At 43.2% G+C, this 24,949-nt stretch overlaps 1 protein-coding gene across 3 annotated transcripts in view; it reads right to left on the reverse strand.

The window, feature by feature from the left end:
- FBN3 (fibrillin 3) overlaps nucleotides 1-24,949 on the reverse strand; it is a 116,915-nt gene that overhangs the window by 71,168 nt on the left and 20,798 nt on the right. For all 3 annotated transcript variants that reach the window (XM_080566182.1, XM_080566180.1, XM_080566181.1), the window contains exons 3-6: nucleotides 21,443-21,525; nucleotides 19,064-19,162; nucleotides 13,750-13,845; nucleotides 10,874-10,969 (exon numbers count right to left, since the gene is read on the reverse strand). In XM_080566182.1, coding sequence (XP_080422308.1) covers nucleotides 10,874-10,969; nucleotides 13,750-13,845; nucleotides 19,064-19,162; nucleotides 21,443-21,525 — 374 coding nt within the window. The remainder of the gene's footprint in view (nucleotides 1-10,873; nucleotides 10,970-13,749; nucleotides 13,846-19,063; nucleotides 19,163-21,442; nucleotides 21,526-24,949) is intronic.

The following is a 24,949-nucleotide window of genomic DNA, read 5'->3' on the forward strand; positions in this document are numbered from 1 at the left end:
GAGATGAATTTTCTCCTAACCTCTAATCTAAATCTCCCCACTTTTAGTTTAAAAACATTCCCCCTCGTCCTGTCATTATCCGATAGAGCAAACAGTTGCTCTCCATCTTTTTTATAAGTCCCCTTTTAGTACTGAAAGGTCGCAATGAGGTCACCCTGGAGCCTTCTCCTCTGTAGGCTGAACATCCCCAGCTCTCTCAGCCTTCCTTCTCAGGAGAGGTGCTCCAGCCCCTTGATCATCTTTGTGGCCCTCCTCTGGACTCACTCTAACAGATCCATATCCTCTGTGCTGGGGGCCCCAGACCTGGATGCAGCACTCCAGGTGGGGCCTCACAAGGGCAGAGCACCGGGGCACAATCACCTCCCTCCCCTGCTGGTCACTGCTTTGTTGATGCAGCCCAGGATGAAGTTGGCCTTCCGGGCTCCAGGCACCCACTGACGGCTCATGTTGAACTTTACATCCACCAGAACCCCTAAGTCCTTCTCTGCAGGGCTGCACTGTCTTCTCCAGTGAACTTTTAGTATAAGTCCTCATAGGAAAGGAGACAATGGTTAGTACAAGGGGGGGAAATGGTGATGATAATACATCAATCCACTTCAGCCTGTCTACCCTGTATTCACATCCTGACCCATACAGAGGAAGTGTTTAGCTTTCCTGCAGGTGCTCCTGGGTTCTCTCTAGTTCCCTGAGCTCCTGAGGAGCAGGACAGCACACTGCTTCAAATCCCAGCCACAAGCATAGTGTGTGGACCCTGTCTGCCTGGACAGACCTGGATCTGCTGTGCCACTGTGAGCTGAATGCCTATTTGTAGAACTGCACTAGGGCCTTGAGTAAACGTAGGCCAAGCAACGCCCCTCTTGAGTATGCATTCCTCCTCTTCTACTTTCACAGGTCTAGGTCTGCAGTCAGCAGAGTGCTGATGCACATCATCCTTGGGTTGATCTCAGTCCAGTGAAAATGCAGTGATTCAGGTGTTCATCTCCAAACATGCTTCACTGAGCCGGTGACTGTGACGTGGTGTTGTTTTGTACTCCTCGCAGCTAGCTAGCTGATGCTGCTCACAAACCCTTGCAGAGAGAGTCTCTAGATATCAGTGAAACGTGAAGCGAGGCATTTACCTTCTTGCCAGTTTCCTCCCAAAAGGACTATTTCTGACGTCATGTCCCCTCGAGTGGCTGGTGGCTGCCAGATACATCCCAGGCCCCTTGGCACATTTGTTCCAATGTGTCATGTGTTTAGATCCGCTCTTCAGAGGCTGTCTTTGTACCCATGGATGTGAGAAAGCCGGGTACTTCACAATGTTGTTTTTTTTTCTGCTCCAGTGATGTTCTGCTCCCATATGCACTGAGCAGCATGTTCAACAACACCAGGATACTCTGTTGGACACGACACCCCTTCCCACACTGAGAACGAGAGACAAAGCCACAGGTGACTGCATCCAAGAGTGACGAGGGGTCAGAAGATATGACAGTTACCTTTCTGCCTAACTCAGTGCAGGCAATGAGGTGCCAGCTACACAGACTGGAAGACCCCAACCTATACTGTTCCAGCGTTCTCCTGTGCACAGTGAACTGAGCCCCTTACTGAGCACCAAGCAGAAAACAACAGTGTTTTGGGAGTGCTGTCCCATGTCTCAGAGGAAGAAGAGTAGTATGTGATCATCTACAATCATACCAGAATGCTCATGGGCATGCAGCAAAATTATACATGGAGGATGTGTCTACATCCCACCAGTGCTCTCAGCTGACCATGACTGGCTTTCTGCAGAGAAGAGAGGGAAATGTGGTTCCTCAGGGCTACAAATAGCTTATCAAATAAACCCACCCACAAGAAGAAAATAGCAAACTACAACTGACAATAGAGTTAGACTCCACTCATGGTGAAGTTTCTGCCAGATCTTTCAGCCTAAAAGCATACTACAAGTTATAGCAGTATATATATCAGAGCAATCTTCCTCTCTGGACTACATTTGATTAACAAAGTACTTATTCTATCCCACTGTAGAGAAATGGCAGTTCATGCCTCACCTTTGAAGGCAGGCTGAGAAGAAGGAACACTATCACATACCTCAGCTACGAGTTCTGTTTTATGTCTTACCATCTGCATTACCAGAGTACTGGGAAAATCAATTAAATGCCTCATTTCAAACTAGGATGAGAAATCTCTTTGTAAACACAGTCTTCTATTAAAAAGCTCATTTGGGAAAAAAATCTTAACCACTGCCAATAGCATTCCTCTATAAGATTTTTACTTGAAGTAATTTCAAACTTAATCTGGAATTGAGTGGAAGAACCACTGGCTGGGTGTAGGCAGATTAATTTCTCAGCCATATACTGTACTCACACCACTCAGACAGCTTTGATGGGCCTGACAGAATGAGCCACAGTAGCCAGTGTTTTCCTTTTTTTTTTTTTTTCCCCCAGAGAATTAATATGAAACCCAAGAAATGAATAAGAGTTCCTGAAACCCTGGAACAGCCTTTCAGTTCAGGGGATGCCTGTGAACTGCCAGGCAAAGCATTTCAGTTCAGTCTCATATTAGGACGGCTCACGGACCATTTCTCCACCCATGCCCAGTGTTTTTCTGAGACAACAAGGGATGTCAGCAAGACAGAGGCACAGAGGGTATCTAAGACAAAAGCTAAGGCTGTTCCACAATATAAACTGTGTCATGTCTCCTAACCCTTCAAAACATGGGACCGAAGTGGAGTGCTCCATCTGTCCTAATAAAATCCACCCTAGCGAAGAGACACAAAAAGAAAAGGAAGGTGACAGGAAGGTCACCTCTCCCTCCCCTCAGTCAATCTTTCCCCAGCTCCCCAGTGTTGAGGTCAAGGCTTTGCTCATCCCTTCAAAGTGCTGCGTGGTCTCAGCAGCACAAATACAAATGCTTTCAAAAAGCAGGAGCCGCATCCTGCTTGTTGATTGTTGCTATGTATCTTCCCACATCACTCGTTCTTTGAGAAGAGCACCTGGATTGGGGCTCAGTTTCACAGTCCGCATGGACCTCAGGCACAGCCATAGGTAGTATGGAGGAGGTATTTTTTCAATTTATCCCCAAAACAAAAACTCTGTTAGGCACCTCAAATTAATAAATGTGACATATGTTCTTCTGAAATGCAAAGGCTGAGATTAAAGACCTTTCTGAGTTATCTCAGATATCATTAAATTCCTGTAAAGTTTTCGTGGCCCCCCTTGTTACCATGATGTATCTTCTTGCATGCCTGGTCCCTGGGGCAGTTTCCAGCTGAACGTACAAAACATGTACAGCTCTACCAACTATTTCACTTAGAGCAGCATTCTGGAAGTTCAGGACTATGAGCTGAGTTTTAGAAAGGAGTGAATAAAGGGACCGTGTTTACCGTTGGCTGCTTCCTGTCAGAGTTTTAGCATATACATAGGGGGATCTGACACATCCTGTATAGCTGATTCTTTTCTCCTAATCATCCAAATTAAACTGAAAATTTGGGAAGTAAATCATTATGAAGAGGAAGCAGAAAAGCTGAGACTAAACCACACGATAAGTCTTCTATGGATTGGGGAGGCTTTACAAGCAAGAATAATGGAATATTCTGCAATATTCCCACCATCTGGAAATCTGAGTGGATTAAAGTGCCGTTTATGCTGACAGACTCATTAACATCCATCTGTACATTACAAAATGGTCTTTTGGATCACGTATGCTGTTTATATATGGCACGGAGCATCTGTCACTAGAAAAGCTACAGCTGGAGGGAACATAATAGATCACTTTGGATTCCTCTTTCCCTTAGACAAGACTGACTCTACCAGAATTAGATCTAACAAATATTTATGTTACCTGCTCTTAAACACCTGCAGTTATGGAAACAGGCTCCTTAAGCAACTCTTCTAGTGGTTAAATATTTCAGGATGATAGATAAGAGTGGAAGTCAGATTGATAGACATTAGGTGTCACAAATATGCTTAGAAATTAGGAGGATGAGAGGAACTGTCTTCCTATACAGGAAGGATCTTTAAGAAATTGATATAGCATACAAAAATGTGTTAATTTGGGGACTTGTGTTAGTCTTACTCATTGCTAATGGAGATTTCTTCCAGGACTGGAATGATAGCTGTTATGACGAACCCAGGGTTTACAAGGCCAAAACAAAAACAAAAGCAAACAACAACAACAAACACATCAAAATCATTTTGAAACTTTCAAGAATCTACAGACACAGACATAGACACATCATGGAGACTCAAAAATACTCTCTGAGTGCACATCAAAGGAGATCCTCATGTTATGCATGTGCTAACATATAAAAAATAGGAACTACAGACAGCTACACGAACAAATTACTGTCTTTTCCTCTTCCCTATTGTTTGCAGAACTCCAAGTGTCTTTGGAGTTTTCATGGTCTTCAGGTTTTGGTACCCTTCTGCAACCACAACTCTAAGTTTAGAGATGCTGCAAAGTATCAGGGAGTTCACCACAAAGATCAAGAACGTTATCAAAAAATCTCTTTTTTTCAGAATAAAAGAAGACATGTTTTCATTTAAGGTAGCAACTGTCATCAACAGCGATGGCTTCAGCATTTGTATGGGGGAAAAAAAAAGGCAAATTAAACCTCATCCTTCTTACACAGAACAATCTTCCACACCTTCATCTGCGACCAATGTTGTCACTTTTTTATAAGATTTTTTTTCCTACTTGAAAGAGGGTGAAATCAGAGACATGACATCAAAATGTTTCATTTTTTCTTTAAAGTTCAAGAAAACTATTAAATAGAATTGGCCTCTCTCCTCACAGATTCATTTTTTTTCTATAATTTTTTCCTCCAACACTGATGCAATGTGAGATCGTGTTACCAATGCTGCTGGGGCTATACAATATATCCACTAGTTTTTATCCCTGAAGATGTCAAGTAGAAGGAGGAAATGATGCTAAGATTCTTTGAGTACCTAGCTGTTACAGTATTTACCTCTCAAGTGGAGCATTTCCTGAATGAAGTGTGAAGGTAGTTAGCTTGCTTCCATTACAAAGCAGCCTCTTACTGTAGTCCTGAGTTGTTGAACACGCAGCTTGTTGAGTTTACAGCAGCAGAAGCTGTTGCATAGTGTTCAGGAACTCAGGTTATTATTGTTTAAAAATTAAAAGATCTCTCTTTATGGTTTATAGCAAAATAAATTCAAAATAAAATCAAATTAAAAGCCTAAAATGAGTCTATAATCTGTTTTGAATGCCTTCTGTTCATCAACACAGATGGGTACATTTTCAGTGCTTGCCTATCTAAACTGATACTCCAGCCCCTGTATGAAAGCAGACCCTAACAGTGCAAGCCATACTAGTGTATGCTAATGTTGGCACTAGAATCAATAGAGTTGTCTCTGTACAATGCTAATAAGCCTTTCTGAGAACCCCAGCACTTTGGCACAGATATTACCTGGATGAATGGAGCTGTGTGTTCCTCTAAACAAGTTAGCATCCTTGCCCTGCATATAACAACCTGAGATAACGGCAGCGTGCTGTGCCTTGCAGCAGAGAGTAGTCTACAGACAACTATCTTTATACTGCTCTGGGAGTTAAAGATTTTAAATCCGGCGTCAGATAAGCCCATGTATAACAACCAGGGAGTCTTTCCTAAATCCTACCAAATATCCCCTCTTGATCTGAAGATTCCAGAGATGGGATTCACGTGAATAAATGCAGAGAATTCCATACTGCAGACATTTGTGGAAGACCTGATCACCTCTCTGCATACACTCATCCTAAAGGCAATGTCTGCATTTGGTCAATGAATCCTGCCCAGCGCTGCTATCACTCTGTCACCTGTAAGGTTTCATGAGGTTGTGCGCTCAGCTGGACACATCTACGCCAAAGGAGTCTAAAGGGAGGCAATGTAGTACAAGGGGTATCGGGCACATTCCTGTGGAAGATAACCAGTTGGAACTAACAAACATGATCTGTTTTTTTCCAGTTTGAACTGGTTTTGCTTCAGCTTTCAGTTCCTTCACCTTGACTGAGCAGAAGAACCCGGGTCACTGCTTTCAGAGGTTGTCCCATTCTACAAGAAATATTTCTCCGCAGAGGAACATTGCCCTGTGTGCTTCTTCAGTCCGTGGGTGCACTGCTGATGAGGATACAGCCCTCAGGCTATAATGTGTATTTGACTGAAGACTATTCCTGAAGTAATGGTGCCATTTTTTTTAGGCGTCCTTGGGAAGAAATTTTCATGGGGAAGACTGGCACCAGAGAGATTTCTCCTGGAACCCCTTGAGATTCTTGGTTCTGCCTGTGCTGAGCTCCTTGGTAGGGACAGAGATGAGCAGCAGAGGAGCTGACAGACCACTCCGTCAAACATAAGAGCAGGTTGCAAGGCCAAGCAGTCATCAGTTGAGTGTCACCTGTATGTAAGGTATCACCTGGCCCGGTTCTGCTATACTTGAACCACGGATACTGGTGAATTTTGATAATAAGGGTGTCTTTAAAATGCACATTTCCTGGCTTTTATTTCAGGCTGAAAATAGTGTTTTTTCTTAGGTTGAGGTGACATCTCCACCTACAAAAAAAGGTGTGGTGGAGGCAAACCAACTCTTGGTTCAGAAGCCAGCCAGCCACTGCAGTATGAGTTGAACTGAGTCTGTCCTTCCTAACAGACTGGTCTCTTAACATTGTTTTTCAGTCTGAGGAATCTTATGCTTTATTTAACACTCCAGTTCCAGCCTGGAGGTGGCTAATTTGGGAACCTGGACAAGAGTAAATACACAGTGGGCTGTATCTCACCACCAATGTACTGCCTCAATTCCTCTCTCATCCCTGTTAGTGGTTAACTTACCAGCTCTCCTGCAACCCTTTGGTGAATCCTCACAGTACCCATGCTGCAGCAAAATGGCTATTATTTTACTGAGGAACATAATACGGTGGAGATGTAATGAATTTTCCAAGTACCCATAATTAGTGGGCCAGACTCAGGATGGAGCAGTAGACCTTATACTGCCTCATCCTGTGCTCAGAACATTAAATCTCCACATTATCCAGTTGTGATTCAAACCAACTGCTCCATTTCAACAGCAGGCTGGAAGAAATTGAGGGATGTATCCTACAACACCTCCTCTCTTCTGCAAGTTGACTGTGTTCTGATCTTCCTGGCCAGGTTATTCCTATCAGTAGATATGTCACAGCACAGAGCTGAGGGTAATCACTGTTATTTTCTTTGCACTCTTTAGCCAAGAGGGATACTACCGATGTTGCCTAATGCTAGAGAGCCGCATTTAGTAGTTAACAACAGTTCTCCCAAGAGAGACATCACTGTAACTACTCTGAGTGGGAAGGAGAAAGGTAGATGATGTCTTACTAAACAGTAACTGGTGTTACTGGAAGTTCTCTCCCTGTGGAGACACAGGCAGAAATCTGAGTAATTTCCAGTACCCTTATGAGACATGCTAGGAGAGCATCGGTAAGGAGTCTTGGGCTGAAACTTGGACTTCCTACTTACAAGGCCAGTAGGTTTTAGGTTCTGCTTTGAATTAATGTTTCTTCAGAAAAAAAAAAAAAAGTTTAAAATGAGACTCAGAGCTAAACTGAGAGTTACGGATGATCCGTGTTGCTTTTAAGACTGCTACTTGAGTCTCCTGTTACTGGAGACTTCCAAGGATGCTTGTAAATATGTCACATACCATGGCTGCTTTAAAAGGAGAAACTGAACAGAAATTCAACAGTGTTCATGTTTCCAGTAAGTCTGGTGCTAGGGACTTCATCTCAACTTGCCTAGCAATGGAGCAGGAGTGCAGTTTCTCCTTGGAAGGGTTAAGTTCCTCATTGTCACACTACCGATTACCAGTAGGTCAGTCACAACCACCTCACCAGACCCACAGACTTCCCAGCCAGAAGCTTCTTTGAAAAGTGTAACTTTTAACATCTCTTAGAAAAGCAAATGCTCTGTTTGCCTTGGCAGGGCAGACCCGTGTATACACAGCTGGAGAGCTTGTTTTGTCTTTTCGTACAAGTCTGGACCAAACTAAATCTCTACAGGCTTTCTAAAAATCCTCTCTTTATTTAAATAATTTTATACATTGCAAGCTGTCTCCAAAGTCTGCCCCTGTTCAGTCCCCATTTTTGGCTGACTTTCCCACCCCCTCTCCTATCCCCTCTCCTACCATGCACACAAAGTAAAGTAAGTTGGATTTTTAAGTCCATTGCTGTATGCAAGAATATCTTAAGACATTAATAATGTCTTATCAACAATGTCCATATCAACTTCAGATACCTGTGAGCTAGGAAAAAAACAAGCAACGCTATGGACAGTTCTCTAGCTCACATTCAGGAATTTTAGAGGAAAAAAGCTTGCAAGGTACAGCTTTCAAAAGAGAAAGGTTTTTGGCATAATACCTTTCCATAAATAAAGCAGTGAGTGTGCGTGTATGCCTGTTTGAGAAAGGCAAGGAGAGGTATTAAAGAATATATAAATGCAGTGGTCCACCAATATCTGAGTTTGCAGCAGAGTACAAAGGAGGAGACTGGAACAATGAAAGGTTACTTCAGTAAATGTGTGTGGAGGTTTTTTAAATTCTTGGCATCCAATAAATGTGATGCTCAAACCACAGCAGAGGCCTTTTATGGGGCACCTGCAGCATGAAGTTCAGTAGAGACTTTTGTAACCCAGGGAACATTGCACAACTATGTTGAGTTCTGCATATTTCTGCTGGCTTCTATTCAACCAGGACTGACTGATGCCTGGGCTACTGGAAACCAACTGTTATTCCTATCTCACCCTCTAAATCATGTTGCCAAAAATCCCCAACTTGGAAAAAAACCCAAAAAAACCCAAAACATTAAAGTCAAGAACAATCCAATCTTTGAACAGGGAGTTAAACAGAATTATCCCAATCTCGGGAAAGTGAGAGGCTAGAAAAGCAGAATATTTCCAGGGCACTTTGATGTTAATCCTGGGAGTTCGCACATCATCTTGGTGTTTCAGTTTCATTTCTGCTCTGTGCCACTCTGGCCCTTGCCAACATCAAATCAGAGCAGTGTCGTGAGATGTCCACCTAAGCCAACAGGAAAGGGAGAAAATTCATATCTCAGAGCCAAACCCTCAGCCATACCCACACTGGGGTAAACCTGATCTAGTCACTCAGCACATGCTGGCTGGATGAATGAAATACAGCAAAGCCACATGTCACTAAGAGCATATTCTCAGGCTCTTAGTGAAGATGTTTTGATTCATACTGGATGAGCAGCTGGCAATGAACTGAGGGAGGTTTACAACAAAATAGAACTGGCTTATGTTTCCCTTCGAAACTTTTTTACTAAAATAAAGTAGGAAATTCATGGAAAACCTTTGGTTCTAGTCACGCTTTTCAATATTTTCAAATAAATATAGTACTAAATCTTAAAAATAATTTTGCACAGGTTGGAATATTGACCTTTCAGATTTCAGGTCCACGTTAATTTGCAAATCAACAGCTGTTAGCACTGTTAGCATTCAACATTAATTTTCATTTTTGAGGGTACATGGTATTGATCTCCTTCAGCCCAACAAAAAGGTCTCCTGCTGCAGACAAGACATGTAAAATTCAGGTAATTGCTGCAGGAGTTTGATTCTATACAGTGAAAGATGCAGGAGACATCTTTCCATATTACTGATACAGAAGCTGAGTGCTCGCCTGGTGAACTGCAGTCAATCTATGTCCAACAGAGTTCTTCTGCTATCTGGCCAATCCTTAAAGGACTGTTTTGCTTGTGATCCCCTAACTGTGTGAGGTCCCTAACTATTCTGCAAGAGCTGCAGTGAGTAGTTGCAATCCTGAGCAGAATCAGTGAATGCTGACAGTCGTACAAATCTGGTTCAAGGTAACTCAAGGTGGTCACCAAAATTAGCTAGTTGTGTCAGGTCTGGATGAGATGGAGTTAACTTCTTTTCACAGCAGCCTGCATGCTGCTGAGCTTTCCATTTGTGGCTAAAACAGTATGGATAACACATTCGTGTTTTGGCTGTTGATGAAAAGTGCTTTCACAGCATCGATTTTTTTTCCCCAGCTCCCTGCTCCTCACATCCAGTGCAGTATGCTGGGGCTGGGCAAGAGATTGGGAAGGGACGTAGCATAGACAGCTGACCTGAACTGACCGATGGGATATTCCATGCCATATGACACTGTGCTCAGCCCCAGGAAAAGAAGGAGAAAGGGGAAAATAGCACGGTTATGGCTCTCATCTTCCCAAGCAACTGTTACACATGCTGAGGCTCTGCTTCCCAGGAAGTGACTGGATATCTGCCTGCTGATGGGAAGTAGTGAATGAATTCTTTGTGTTGCTTTGCTTCCACATGCAGCTTTTGCTTTCCTTAGTAAACTAACATTATCATAATCCATGAGGTTTTTTGCTTTCCTTCTATCTTCTCCGCATCCCAAGGGAGAGGGGAATGAGCAACACACAGGATGTGTGCTTGGACCGAGCTGATCCACCACACTGAAATTTTTGAAAGTTTTAGTTTATGTTTTCCCTTTTAGTGTTTAGGAAGGGGCTGACGGTGTCACCTTCCCTTATGCTGTGATAAGGGGCTTCCTCGCATTTCTAAGCCACACCCTGGTTACAAAGACAAGAAGCAAGGGAATGTCCAAGAGAAAAATACCTCTTTTGTACTGTGCACAGGGATTTATTGATATTTAACAAAAGAGCCACAAGGGGCCACGTGTGGAATGAGAAAGATCCACAGACACGAAACAGATATGCAGTCAGTTGGGATCCCAGGGAATGCTTTGGACATGAGGTTGTTATTAAGGGCTGAATCTTCGTGCCAGGGAATTGAGCAGAAATTCACTCAGAATTGAGTATCCCTAGTATATATGCTTGAATATACAACTCCTGATGCTATGCTCTGTCAGTGATAATATGAAAATCTGTTCCTTACCTCTCTCACACTGGGGGCCAGTGAACCCGTAGACACAAGCACAACGGTTTGGTCCAATGCAACGACCTCCATTCTGACAGCCGTTTTCACAGACAGCTGTTTAGAAAGAGAAATAGAAATGATTGATTTCTGCTCTCAGTAAAACCGCAGCATGAACTGTGTGGTGCTGGGCGGGCTTGGAATATCACCTACTTTGTGGTGTTCACCTGTCAAGAACCTCCTCCACATAGTGAACATACAGAGAAAAGCCTGATATTTTTTCCCAGAAAATGACTTCCTGTTTATGAGTGAAACCATTTATAAAAAGGCTATAAACTCTCACTTCATTTGAGAGGATTTCCTGTGCTCTGGAATCTCAGCTCATTCAGGTCAGCACTGGGATTTAACTGTCAAGGTCAAGACGAATCAATACAAATGACAAACTGTATAAAGGCAAACGTTTGAATTTAAGGAGAGGGGAACAGGACAACAACGAAATGTGAGAAAGGACCAGTCAGCCATTTCATCTTGCCTTGCAGAGTAAAGCAGGACAATAAACCAAACCTGTTATTCTGACCACACCAGTATATCTGCAATCAGGACGACATGGTGGTCTTGCTTTACATGGCAAGCAGAGGAACACTTGGATGGATGGATCAAACACTGGCATAGTGTTAGTGCTCATTTTGGGTGGCACTGGCATCAACTCACTACTTCATAACACTATAGTAAGATGTGCTCATTTGGGCTGGCGGTAGTATCAGGAGATGGTGCTCTCCAGGACAGAAATAACTTTTCTGGGGTTAGAATTGGGGCAGGGAGTCCCTTTGTAAGCAATAGGTAAATGATGACAAGCCTGAGAAAAGCTGAGAAGATAAATTCAGTTTTCATTGTGAACAATTCAGATTTGTCTGTGGCAATTGTGTGGTACCACTGGCTGGAAATACCCATCTTCTTCAGACCTGTCTTCAGCACACCCACACTAGCTGGCGTTCTATTATTCTCTCATATTCTGTCATAAACTGAGTGAACAGAAGATGAAAGGCCAGCACTCATACGTACCACAAGATCAAGTACTTTAAAGAGTCCATGTGAGAGGCTGAGATGGGCAGGATGCCACTGACCTATTAAAATCTCAGCAGTTGTAGTGACTAATTAGAACTGTTGCAAAATTTCCTCATGTTTTTTTTACAGGTTTTCACTCATTAAGCTACTCAGTTGCACAACACCACTGGCACATTGAGGATCAGAAGACTATAATCTCACCTGAAGGGTGAGGCCCACAGCAATCCCGCGTATTACCTCATTGTGGCCCTTCCTGGTTTAATGCCAAGCCTAGTGGCAGAGAGGCCAGGTGCTGCTGCATATCATAGCCTTCAAAGGTTACACCCATTTTAGAACTGAATAAGCTGAAATCTGCTTTGCTGGAATGCTGCCAGTGGGACTCTCCATTGTTCTCCACCCTCTCAGTGATGTGTTGCCCACATCTGAACCATTATGAAAACTCTGCTGAGGATATTATAGGTGGAGCTGGTAGCAACACATATTAAAAGTTGCCTAGCCTGCTCCATTATAAAGCCTGGTTTGCGCTTACTTATAACTTTCCCAAGCTTTAGCTATTGAGAATGAAATTTTCCATATGGTGTGTCTGCCTTCAGTTGAACTTTTTGGAAAGTTTCAGAAAAAAATCATCGAATCATAGTATCGTTAAAGTTGAAAAGGACCTCCAAGGTCATCTAGTCCAATCACCCCCTACCACCAATGTCACCCACTTAAACCATGTCCCTAAGCACCACGTCCAACCTTTCCTTGAACACCCCCAGGGACAGTGACTCTGCCACCTCCCTGGGCAACCCGTTCCAATGCCTGACTGCTCTTTCTGAGAAGAAATTTCTCCTAATCTCCAACCTGAACCTCTCCTGGTGCAACTCGAGGCCATTCCCTCTAGTCCTATCACTAGTTACCTGTGAGAAGAGGCTGACCCCCAGCTCCCCACACCTTCCTTTCAGGTAGTTGCAGAGAGCAATAAGGTCTCCCCTGAGCCTCCTCTTCTCCAGACTAAACAACACCAGTTCCCTCAGCCGCTCCTCGCAGGACTTGTGTCCCAGGCCCTTCACCAGCTTCGTAGCCCTTCTCTGGACACATTCCAGGGCCTTGATGTGCTTCTTGTACTGAGGGGCCCAAAACTGAACACAGTACTCGAGGTGCGGCCTCACCAGAGCAGAGTACAGGGGGACGATCACCATCCAAAATGTAACCTAGTTTATAATATATATGTATATATTTAGTATTTCTTCTTCTAATCAAAAGCAGGCTTCATTTGAGCTAAAATGAGTGTTTCCCACAAAAAAAAAATCAAAAATCCATTCCCAGAGAATGTACTGTTTTTCTAAAAATATTTACAGAAAAATGATACTTAATTTCTGCTAGCACTGGAGAAAAACAGGGGATGATCAGCAAAGCCTGCAACTGCTCTTCCTGGCATGGGGGATTCATGCTGAGAGTCAGGACATGTGCAGTCTAAGGCAATGTCCTTACTGTTTTGATGTGACTTTCCTCAATCTAAAACTCATTTCATATTCCGGAGAAAAAAGTACAAGTCATGTCAAGTCTTGACTTTGAGGTCAGCAGCATGCTAAGGATGGATGTGTTCACTGTGGGGTCTTTTAAATGCCACGTGGAAGTTTGGATGTGAAGTTGTGAGGAACCAGAAAGGTGGTGGCACAGAACTTTGGCATCAATTCTCCTCCCAGCCAGGCCAGGCAGAACAAATGTAACGTCTCCTAATGACAGTAAGCTGAGATTCCAATGGAGAGGAGAATATAGCGAGGCCATCAAAGTCTGCAAACAATGCATCAGTATGTGTAAGGTGTACAGCATGTGTTGCAAGTACTTACGTTGTCCACAGTATGTTCCGGTATAACCTTTCTGGCAGAGGCAAGATTCCTCATTGCAGCTTCCACCATTCATGCACCTCACATTGCAGGTTTGGACTGTGGAGAAAAGCAGAGAAATATTAGAAGACAATGCAACAAACTGTCTGTGACAGGAGGTGGATACCTCACAAATAAGCGATGTTCAAAATCTAAAGGTGATGTTAAACGTCCATTTTTTTTTCAAGTAAAATGAATTAACTTGAATTCCCATTACAGGGTATGAGCCCATAGTGTGGTTAAACGCTTGCGCTTTTACTGAAGTATAATCACCCCAGGGTTTCTTACAACTATAAACACCATAGTCTGTTCCTTATCCCTTAGACAGAAGGTATTTTTATTGTTCCTGTACCTGGTAATATTGAACTGCTGAGACAATGAAAAGCCACAAGTCTTACAGGTAGTGTAAAACTATGAGCAGTTTAGGGGACACGATTCTTCAAGTCCATCTCGTACAGGATAAGGCAGGACATTGTCCTTTCTACAGGATGTCCTGCCATAGCTCATGTGACTGAGAGTAAGGGCATATTTACCCATATTTTCCTTTCTTTGATGACTCCATCATTCTAAACATTTTTTTTTTCTTTTAGGACACTACACATTTCAAATATTTTCATATCTTTTAATTATTATTTTAGATTTTTGCTCCATTTTCAAAATACGCTTTTCACATTCTGGGCTGTCAATCTTTAAAATGTCTTCTTATTAAAAGCATGTTAAAAGACCTATGAGATGTTTTGGGGGGTATAATTTATTTCATGGAGGAAAACCATCAACTTTAAAGACATTTCTTTTCCTTTTACAGTGATTATGTGGCCTTATTGATGAGTTTCATCTAATACAAGAAGGTTTCAACAAATCTGAAAAGAAAAGCATGTATTATCTAGTCTTCTTCCTATGTTAGAGTTCAGCTTTTACAGTAGATTATGGAACACTGAATGTGAACACTGTAGAAAAACAATAGTAATAAATAAGAGTCAGTCAGTTTTACACTGACGTAGACACAAAGCTAGTATTGGCTTTAACTGTTTCATCACTATTCAACGGTTAAGGATGTGGTATTAAAGTAAACGAGCCCAAAAGGGGAGGTTTATTGCTAAACACTGAATTACAAATACAGGTCAAACAGCTTTCATTCTTTACTGAAATGCCTGGAACAATGCGGTCTTAATTTGTGAGATGTGACAATTCAAACTGCAAGTGCGTCAGGCTGTAGTAAGCTATGTGAAAACTGTTTTGCAGCATGTACACCACAGTTCCTGCATGCCAGGAAAGGAAGGGCTGTGATTTGGCAGCTTGAAGAAGTTGAGGCTGCAGAGCGCGTACATGAGTGGATACTCAGATGTGGCTGGTGTATTCTCTGTACATGTAACATCAGCTCCAAAAGAGAAGGGTTGGGGCTAGCGTAATTGAAATGGCTGCCCAAAAGGTAGTAGAAATCAGAAGTATCCAATAAGGATAATTACATGGTTCACGCCTTGTTCATAGAATGCCTGACAGGAAGAAGGAGTGGAATGGGAAGTCTCGGGGCTTTGCGTTCAACATGGTCAGCACATGTGCTGTACGTTTAATCCATGCATTTCTAGTATGGTTTGAATTAGTCGTGATGTCTACAATTCCTATTGCTCTGTGGCTGGAGATCAGGCCAAATTTAGATGAAAGCTTAATCATTAAGGAAACTGAGCTTGAGGCTTCAAAGCATTGCCCAGATTGTCAGACATGAGACCAGTCTCTCTGGGAAATGGCTCTGTTTCCAGCACATTCTTACCCTACACCCCTCACCCCTCACTACAATTAATCAGCACTGGGAAAGCAATTACATACAACAAATCTGGGAGGGCTGCCCAGAGACAGTAGGAAGAAGTAGCTAGGAAGCGTCTGTCTGTCAGAGTTGTCCGTCTGTCGGAGCTTTTCCCTACAGAGTCTCTCAAGTTTTGCATTCAGGGCATTCAGCAGGGGGTAAGATCTAGTGAAGTTAAGAAATTTTAGTAGTTCAGGTTCTGCATATAAGAAAAGCCTTGACACTTATCCAGAATTTTTCCAACTAATTGGCAAATATACTATTTCTAGCCCTGCTTAGGTCCCGTTTCTTACTTCTGCTGTAATCCCAAATACCCTGAGGTCCCATCACCATTTCACTTATCTCCAAGGCTAGCATCGAAGGGTCTCCTAGATTTGGAGTGCTGAAGAAAATCTTTCAAATAAGAATTTCAAGGCCTATTATTCCTTGTCAGGATTTTCCAAGCAAAGACCAAAGTTCTAGGAAAAAGAATAACAGCTCTCCCTAGTTAACTTTTCCCATTGGATTGGATTCATTCTACATTTTATTTTAAAGGATCAGTGTCTGCAGCTGTTCTGCCAGCCATCAGCAGTGGAGTTTGCAGACAGGTTTTATGTCTGCTTACTGACTACTACTATCTAAACAGTCACTTGCAAATTACTCCTAAAATACCTTACTCTCCCAAGTAAGAAACCAAACTTTTTGTTATGACAGAGAGAGGCGGAGTGGCTTTTATTGCCTCTGGAATGCACTATTTGTCTGTTTTACCTCCCTGAAGCATTCATGATAAATGCAGATCTAAACATCCCCACAATGAATGCCAGATTTAACGAAGCTTCTGCAGAGAAACCTACCCCTCCACCCCCACCCTCAACCCGGAGCACATGCTGAAATCCACCCCAGGCTCAGAGGAATGCCAGGTCTGTGCCCAAATGTATATACTGCTTACAGCATTCCTCGCATTCCTCTGTGATTGCTAACATATGGACCCTCACTCCAGAAACTTTTGTGTCTCCAGCACCTTCCATTCAAGCAAAGCATTTGGGAAGGTTTGTAGAGCTATGCACACATAGGCTTCAGTGCTGAGCACTTTCTGGGGACATCTGCAGTGCTGTAGGACAACGTGGCGCTTTGGAATTAGATTCTGGGAATTTCCTTCTTTCAGTCACGCCCCGAATGTGGTTTTGAGGTTTGAGGGGGCTAGTTCTCTGGCCTTCAGTCAGATGCCTGCAAGTCACTTTGTTAACAATAGTTTGCCTGCAGATGGGCAATAATGGGAAATAAATTTCTGGGTTGTCTCTAGAAATGGCCACAAGACCTTAAAAGATGCTATAAAATCCCATTAAATTCTGCATCTCGCATTGTCCTGGCAAAATCATCCTTCTCAAAACAATACACAGCTCTGAACAGAGCCACAGCTCTGCTCCTTTGCTTGCAGGTTTTTGTTTGTTTGTTTGGCTGGTTTGTTTGTTTTTGGGCACTGTCATCATCTATGGATGCACCACTTACACATTCAGGTGCAAATGGTCACCCAATATCCCTGCCCACATCTGGAGATCTGGAGTGCAGGCCGGCCCCAATTCACAAGAATTTGAGAAACAAATGAAGCCCTTTCGGGCAGATCTGCTGGCTTACGCATAGTCCGCACTGACTTGGGTGGGTGGTCTCTGTGCTGGTGGTGGCCCTCGTCTTGCCAGCAGGAGTGCAATTATCTGCACCCAACGAGCTCCAAGGCTGTTAAGTCAACCTGCACACAGTGATGCTTCTCAGATAGACGTCCCTTGTCTGCCCGGGGAGAGACTGGGACAGTGAGGGAAGGGAGTGTGAGGGGCTGCACACAGATCCTACAGGCCCTCCTGGCTCCTCTCACGTATGGGCAATAGTGCTCGATATCCACATCCTTTTTCTCTCTTAAGTGAAGGATTCACATAATTTTGTCTGTTTCTTTCTGCTGTTTAGTGAGTAGAAAGAACTGTCTGGAGCTTTCTGCAGGTAACCAGCAAAGGCAAAACTACCATCTGACCATTTGCCACTGGGTATTCCAGTTCAAGGCTCAGCGTAAGCCACTCTTTCGTACAATTATGTACAGACTCATGTGTGTGGGTACAAGGGCTTGCTGGATGTCCCCATTCAGCCTCCCCACAGATCAGGATGGCCATGAATTTGTCTAGCCAAGCCTTGAAACTTCCCAAGGAGGGAGATCTTCTGCACCTCTGGCGACCTGTTCCAGCATTGCACCACCCTCCAGTGTAAGAAACTTTTCTTTGTGTACAACCTGAACATCCCAAGCTGCAACCTACGGCCAGACACTTCTGTTATCTTGCCTGCCACTACTGAGAGGGGTTTGGCTCCACTGCCTTTGTAGCTGCACTTCCAGTAATTACAGACTACTACTGGATCCCTCTCTGACTCCTTGTAGACTAAATCAGAGCAGCTCCCCCAGCTTCACCTTTGAGGACACGTGTTATAGACCAACCATTTTGCAACCCACTGCAGATCTAGTTTCCTCTCATCACTTCTGCACTGGCAGCCCAGAACCAGACTCAGCATTCCAGCAACAGCCCTGCTAGTGGCAAGCCGAGGGGATAACACCTTCCTTTGACTTTTCCGCCATGATCCCCTTAATCTAACTCATGGCGCGATTGGCTTTACTGACCATCACAATGCCTACTGACTCATAACCAGCCCAGTATCTACCATGACTCCCAGCTCCATTTCATCAATACAACACAGTGGAAAAAGGGGCACGGAGAAACACTATTGAGTAAACAAGACCATTAGCTATCAGGTTTTAGATTCAAACAGGAGTGCCTTCTGTGCAGAGTCATGTGCTGCAGAGTAAAGGAGTGTTTGCATGCTCTAGCCTTGAATACGTCTTGCAAGAATTACTAGAGGGTTATGGGAATTGCTGTCTGGATATTTGACTGTCACTCCTCCAAGTCCTCCATAGTTTGTTTATGTGCTATGTTAACAGAAACCTCAGCCACCTAGTCTTTTTCCCAGAACTTTTCAGGTCTTTGTCCTGAAAGTCTGAGATGGCAGAAAAAGGCAGAAAAAGTGGCAATGGAATTTCTACATTCCCAACACCGACAAGTGCATAACTTCGTTGTGTCACTGAAGTTCTCTAAAAACATTGGGCAATTCTCTCGGACGTTCAAATCACAGCCTACCAAAACTTAATAAACTTAGCACTGGAAAAAATAATTATTTGGTTAACAAAAGCAGTGACAGATTTAATTCCACTTCAAGGAACAGCCAGGAGTGGATGGACTCTTTGGCAGCAGTGTTGCTATTTGCTGCTGGGAAATTCAGTTTCTGTATCCTGTATGATTTTTTTATACCAAAGTAGCAGAAATCACACACACAAAAAAAAAATAAAAAATTTTTGAATGCTGCCCAATTCAGGTTAGAACCTTGTTGCCCATTGTGACTGGGAAAATTTTAAAAGAGCATATAACTAATTCAGGGGGAGGACAATCACCAGCAATGTTTTCTTACCTCCAGCTGAGCCACAGTTAGGAGAAAGTTGTCCATTGGAGCACGTACACATGTTTGGCCTCGAACAAAATCCATCACCACAAGAATTCCTGCAAATTGCTGGAGGAAGAGAAGGAGACAGTGATTAGCATAAGGTGCTGCTCTGTGAACTTCCTCACAGGCTCATATTTGGCCGCCAAAAGGGTGTGAATTCACCTTGTTTTAAGAATAAGCTGGGGAGGAAGCTGTGGCACCTCCTGAGGACTCCGCTGTGGGCAGAGCAACAGCAAGAAGGACTCATTCATTCACAGGGCATGCATTCCTAGAGAAATCTTCCTTTTATCACACACTTTGGCTGGGCCTGTTATTTTATTTCTATTTCACCAAGCAGAGGACGGGGAAAATGTGGCACCTTTCACTATTTTTGCCTGCTAAAAATGTTTCTCATCAGAGACAAGTGACATCCACACTGAAACAGGTTTCCTTATTTTTTGTGTGTGTGTTTCCATGCAGCATTTTGCAGTCCATAGTTTGGCACTGAGCTAAATGACTGTTACTGAGATTCATCTCCTGTTGAATGAGGGGCTGAGCCTGAGTCAGCCAGAGATGAATCAGCAGGATGCCTTCATATCAATCCATCCTTTCTTGTCTGGGACCCCTGCTAATCTCTTTCCCTTCCTGTACCATGAGAGCCAAGAGCTGACAGTATTGTTCCACCTGTGTAAGCACAGATTTCATTAGAGTCCCATGAAACTATCTCATCTCTGTGTTTTTTATAAATACAATTATAAGGCACAGTTCCCTGAGGACCTCCAGCCCAGATGGCATGTTTTACAGCTATGAGAAAAGTCAGCAGACAACCCTGAATGTTGCTAACCCTGCATGCCACAGAGCAGCCATTTGGTTGTAAGTTCCTTAACCCTTCACTGCAACCAGCATTAAACTGAAGACTTGTATACTTCCCAGGGCGTCCCCTGTCTACAGGGCAGTGGATTTCCTAAAGTAAAGAGGATTTTGTGAGTTTGCTTGTCTCTTCCCATCGGGAAAAGAGAGGATGCAGAACTCCATATCTTACCACCACCAGGGGTGAAGTCAAATGCATTTAACTCCCAAGTCATTATTCACTTTTGGTTTTTAGTGAGTAGAATGCCCAATTCAGGCACTCAGACACTGGCACTGGTTACTCACTGTGCACAAGGATGCATAAACTGCCCGCATCACTCATAATAAGCTTGAAAGTATTTCCTTTAAGAGGAGAATATTTGTGGCTCTGGGCTCAGTTTTGTGCATCTGAGATCCCTGACATTAGGAAATATTGATATTGGGAAACATGAGGCAATTCTCACTAAGATGACTTCTTTCTAAGATGCAGTTTCATCTCTGAAGGTGGAATATCTTCTGAAACATGTAACCTGTACTATGTCGGAGATTCTGCAAGATGACCCTATTGTTCTCCTCAACTTCAAACCTCCCACTGTTAATTATTTTTAGGAAGCTTTGCAAAAGGCAATTCCAAGTGTGCTCTAATGCAGAAGATTCCTTTAGAAAGCTAAAATACAGGGAGATATAAGCATCCTACAGTGCTATCTGCTATTCGGTGTGTCCAGGATACATTTAATATATTCAGGACACCATGCATTTACAGTGTGTGTTTGCTATGTTTCAGCGTGAAGCATGACCAAATGGAGGTACAATTATACCTATCGTCTCCAGTAAGAATCTCATTTATTTACCCCTGAGCTGACTTGCAATTCCCATGGGAACATCTTCCAAAGGGCAGACTCCTTCATCTCCCCATAGCTTATGCCTTTACCATACAGAAACAAGCCATAGATCCTAAGCCTCTTAATGGATTTTATAGGTGTATATCAGCACTTGAGAGTGTAACAATGATCTACTCTAAATAGTAGAGCTATCTGCCAAAACAGAGGTGTGACCTATATAAATCAGCATTCTCCTTTAGAAAGAGGACACCGAAAGAAAAATGCAAATTCCTGCTTGTGGACACTTTCTCATGACAACATGCTTCCAATGGCAGCACCTAGATCTTGTCTGAGCAGCTAAATTATTTCATCTAACTACAGAGCTCTAAAATTACTCTTCTGGAGTCACTAAAAGTGTTCCTTTGAGGCTAATCTTCTAAAGCAGGCACACAAGTTGTCAAGCAACATGGAACAAAGTGGCAATTTGGCAGAAGACAAAAGGCCATGCATTAAATGGGACCAATTGCAACAACCCTGTTTTAATCAAGGCGAGCAGAGATGAGAATTCCCAACAATCACTGCTCCTTTCCCAGTGGATTATGAGATGTTTTGTCATATGCTGAAGCGTGAGATGTGTATTCCTTCCCACATGGCAGTTAGCTCCCTTGGTGCCCTTAACAGGAAAATTGATACTCACGGACAATGCACTGGTTCCCTCCGGGCAGCGTCTTCCAGCCAGGGCAGCAGTAGGAGTGGAACCTCGAGCCACAGACATTAGGTCTGAAAATTAAAAACAATTTTTCCTCTGTTTCTGTACAGTGCCATTGGATATTCAGCGCTTATTATCTCTGTATGAGACCAGCTGAATAGTCTCTTGCATGACATTTCTCTGCTAAACACCATTCCCTCACTCTGAGCTTAAACAAGCCATGTTTAATTCCCACCAAATGGAGTCAACATACATTACTTTAATGACTGACTTCTGACCTCCCTGTGCAGAAAGCCCCAATTAGCTACACATTTGAGTGAAGGGAACTGAGGGCATATATGACTGCCGTCATTTCAGCTATAATGCACTGTGCTAGGATCATGGAGCTCAGAGCTCAAGCTGCACAGATGGAGCTCTTACCGACAACCACTGGCTTCATAGAATCATAGAATCATAGAATGGCCTGGGTTGGAAGGGACCTCAAGGATCATCCAGTTCCAACCCCCCTGCCACAGGCACGGATGCCACCCACTAGATCAAGTTGCTCAGGGCCTCATCCAACCTGGTCTTGAACACCTCCAGGGATGGGGCATCCACAACCTCTCTGGGCAGCCTGTTCCAGTGCCTCAACACCCTCTGAGGGAAAAATTTCCTTCTAAGGAAGGGAAGAAATCTTCTAAGGAAGATGAGCTTCTAAGGAAGATGAGCTTCCTGCTGATCTGATGGCTTGCACAAAATGTACAGCTGTCACCTCCTTGTGTCCAAGACAAGTGCCTCCTCCAAACTGAGAGATACAAAGGAGACTCTGCAGGAGCTGCCTGAAGTCCAGCAGGCTGTCTGGAGAGGTCAAGCCTATGTGGCTAATTATCTCCACACTTGTTAGCATGTGGAATAAATGTCTCTCTGCACATACTTCTGTAAACTGCTCATGGTGAAGGGGTCTGTTTGCTGCAACCACAGCAGCTGACACCAGATCCACTCCTGCACCTCCAAGCCGCCAGACAAAAACAGAGCCCCAAAGGCTTAGAGTGACCCTCTTAGGACTATGGAGGGGTGAGGAACTGAGGCACAGCCAGGTCTACCATTATACTAAGCTAGAACATGTGTGTAGGCTCCCAGTACAGGAATGGGCCCATATCCACAAAGTTAGACACAGCCAGTTGGAGACCTGCATTTCCACATAGGAACAGCAAGACCTAGACACCAGACAACCCTAGAAATCACAGGCAACTGAGTATTTTGATAACCTGAACAGGGCAAGGGCATCTGTTCCTTGTGCACATATCTCATCAGCCCTGTGTATGTTAGATAAAGTCCCGCTCTTCCTTTCTGAGTGGCAAAGTTATGCACATTCCAAACCGTCAATCAGACAGGCCGGACATAGTTTTCTTTTTTTTTTTTTTTTTTGTCAGTTTAATCAATGTCATGCATCAAAGACGGCTAGAAATCCAGCCCAAGCATATAATTCAGCATGGCATTTACAACATGTTGTGCCATGCTACACATCCGTAAATGAAATAACAGACTTTCAAAGAAAATTTCCCAAAAGAAAACATGAAAGCCACAAACCCATGTGATACCCATAGTCTTGTGACATTGTCAAGTGTGGAGTCTTGAGAATGCAGCCCCTTGCAGAGATGCTAGGGCTCTACCAAAGGATCAAACATGAGGGACGGCAGTAGAGAGGTAAGTGTAGACAGTGTTCAAACCTTGGCTGGACGCTGGCCAGCAATCCTCCAACGTCTTGTGCAGTCCCTGAGGGATCACATCTTTTAGAGAAGCATGAGAATTTGAACTAAAATAAAGAGTGAAAGATACACTTTGGTAGTTTTCCAGTTTGCAGTAATCCTCATTGTTAAAATGGCTTTATTCAGGGTCTGAGTTTATCTAGCTTTTACTTTCAGGCATTGGATCTTGTTATATCTTTGACTGCTGGATTGAGCAAAGTCTCTTCCCCAATAGACCAATGTAGCCTCTATCGCCCTTTCATTTTCTCTTTGACAAGGGAAGGAAAATATCAAACTAGTTTACCAGGATCCACGGACCCAACTTTATATCGTTTGTTATTCATTACGCCATCCTCATTCTAATTTTTATTGATTACATTTTATGTCAATCAGTTCAGCAGTTTGCTTGGGGCTGATTATTGGCAACCCGTAACTATCACCATCATTACACAGAGAGGGTGGCTTTATGTGAATAAATCAGATTAGGAAGTTTCTGCTATGTAGTTTGGGATGTTTCTGAAACACCAGAGTTTCCATCTGAGCATTAGGAAACACTTCATCACGGTGTGGGCGACGGTGCACTGGGCAGGATGTGGAGTCTCTCTCCTTGGAGATCTTCAAAAGCCATCTGGACGTGGTCCAGGGCAACCTGCTCTGGACGGACTTGCTTGAGCAGGGGAGGTCCCTTCCCATCTCAGACGTTCTGTAAGTCTATGTTCACTGCAATCCATTTCATTGTTAAATACACTTCCACAGCTACGTGCATATCTCAGCTACCGGTAGAAATATCTCTAGCTATATGGCTACTCAGCGTGGGAGCTAATGTATGGATATAGCAGACTGGAACAAAAAAACAATATCTGATTTTTAAAAAAATGTATACAAAAGCATTGGCTGCTTTGTTTATTTTTTATTTTTATCCTGAAAATATGACCATTTTCTCCAGTTAGATCAGCAAATTCATTTCATTTTCCATAGAACAGTCTCTTTTTATTTCCCTGGTGGTTTCTAACACCTCTGCTACTGGTTTGTGTTGCTGCAGATGGCAGCTGTGAGGAAATCACACCTGGGAACAAGCCCTTTACAGAGCCTTAGTTGAGAGCTGCCTTCACCCTGGGTATTCCTAGGACTGATACTTTCAGACCGGAATCAGAGCATCTACATTAAAAGCCAGAAAACAAGGCTTTCTTGGCTCATGTTTCATCATTCTAGCAAACTGAAAAACTGAACCCCCACCACCAATCAGAACCAAACTGCTGCTAAACTCTTATGTAGTTTGTATATTCTTTGGCTACATCTAGAAGGAAAAAAAGAAAAAAAAAAGTGACCTTTATAGATGAAAGGATTTCAACATCTAAAACAATCTGAGCGTCTGCTTCCACCTCCCAGGGAGTCCAGAGTACCTCACACGCCAATATGTTCTTTGAAGTGACTCAGTGGAGAACCATAGAAAAAAATGAAATTCCAAAAATGGCTTTCGGGAAAAAAAAAAAAATAGCAGCTCAATATCACCAATCACCTTGCAGGAACAACTCTAATAAAACAATACCTCTTTAGCTGTTTCTGAACAAGTTAAGCATCTCAAACATTAGTTTCTGGTTGGATCTAGTTTGTTCTCACAAAGCCTTTTTTTTTTTTTTTGTGTTTATTAAACCGCCTGCACAGCATGACCCAGCTGAGTACAGACCTCCACTCTCTTCTCCTTGTACCCTTAAAAAATAGTACACTGCTCCTCATGTGAATTTAGATGTCAAAATGGACCCTCTGG

Source organism: Anser brachyrhynchus, assembly GCF_964034855.1.
Source record: "Anser brachyrhynchus genome assembly, chromosome: 23".
Taxonomy (NCBI): domain Eukaryota; kingdom Metazoa; phylum Chordata; class Aves; order Anseriformes; family Anatidae; genus Anser; species Anser brachyrhynchus.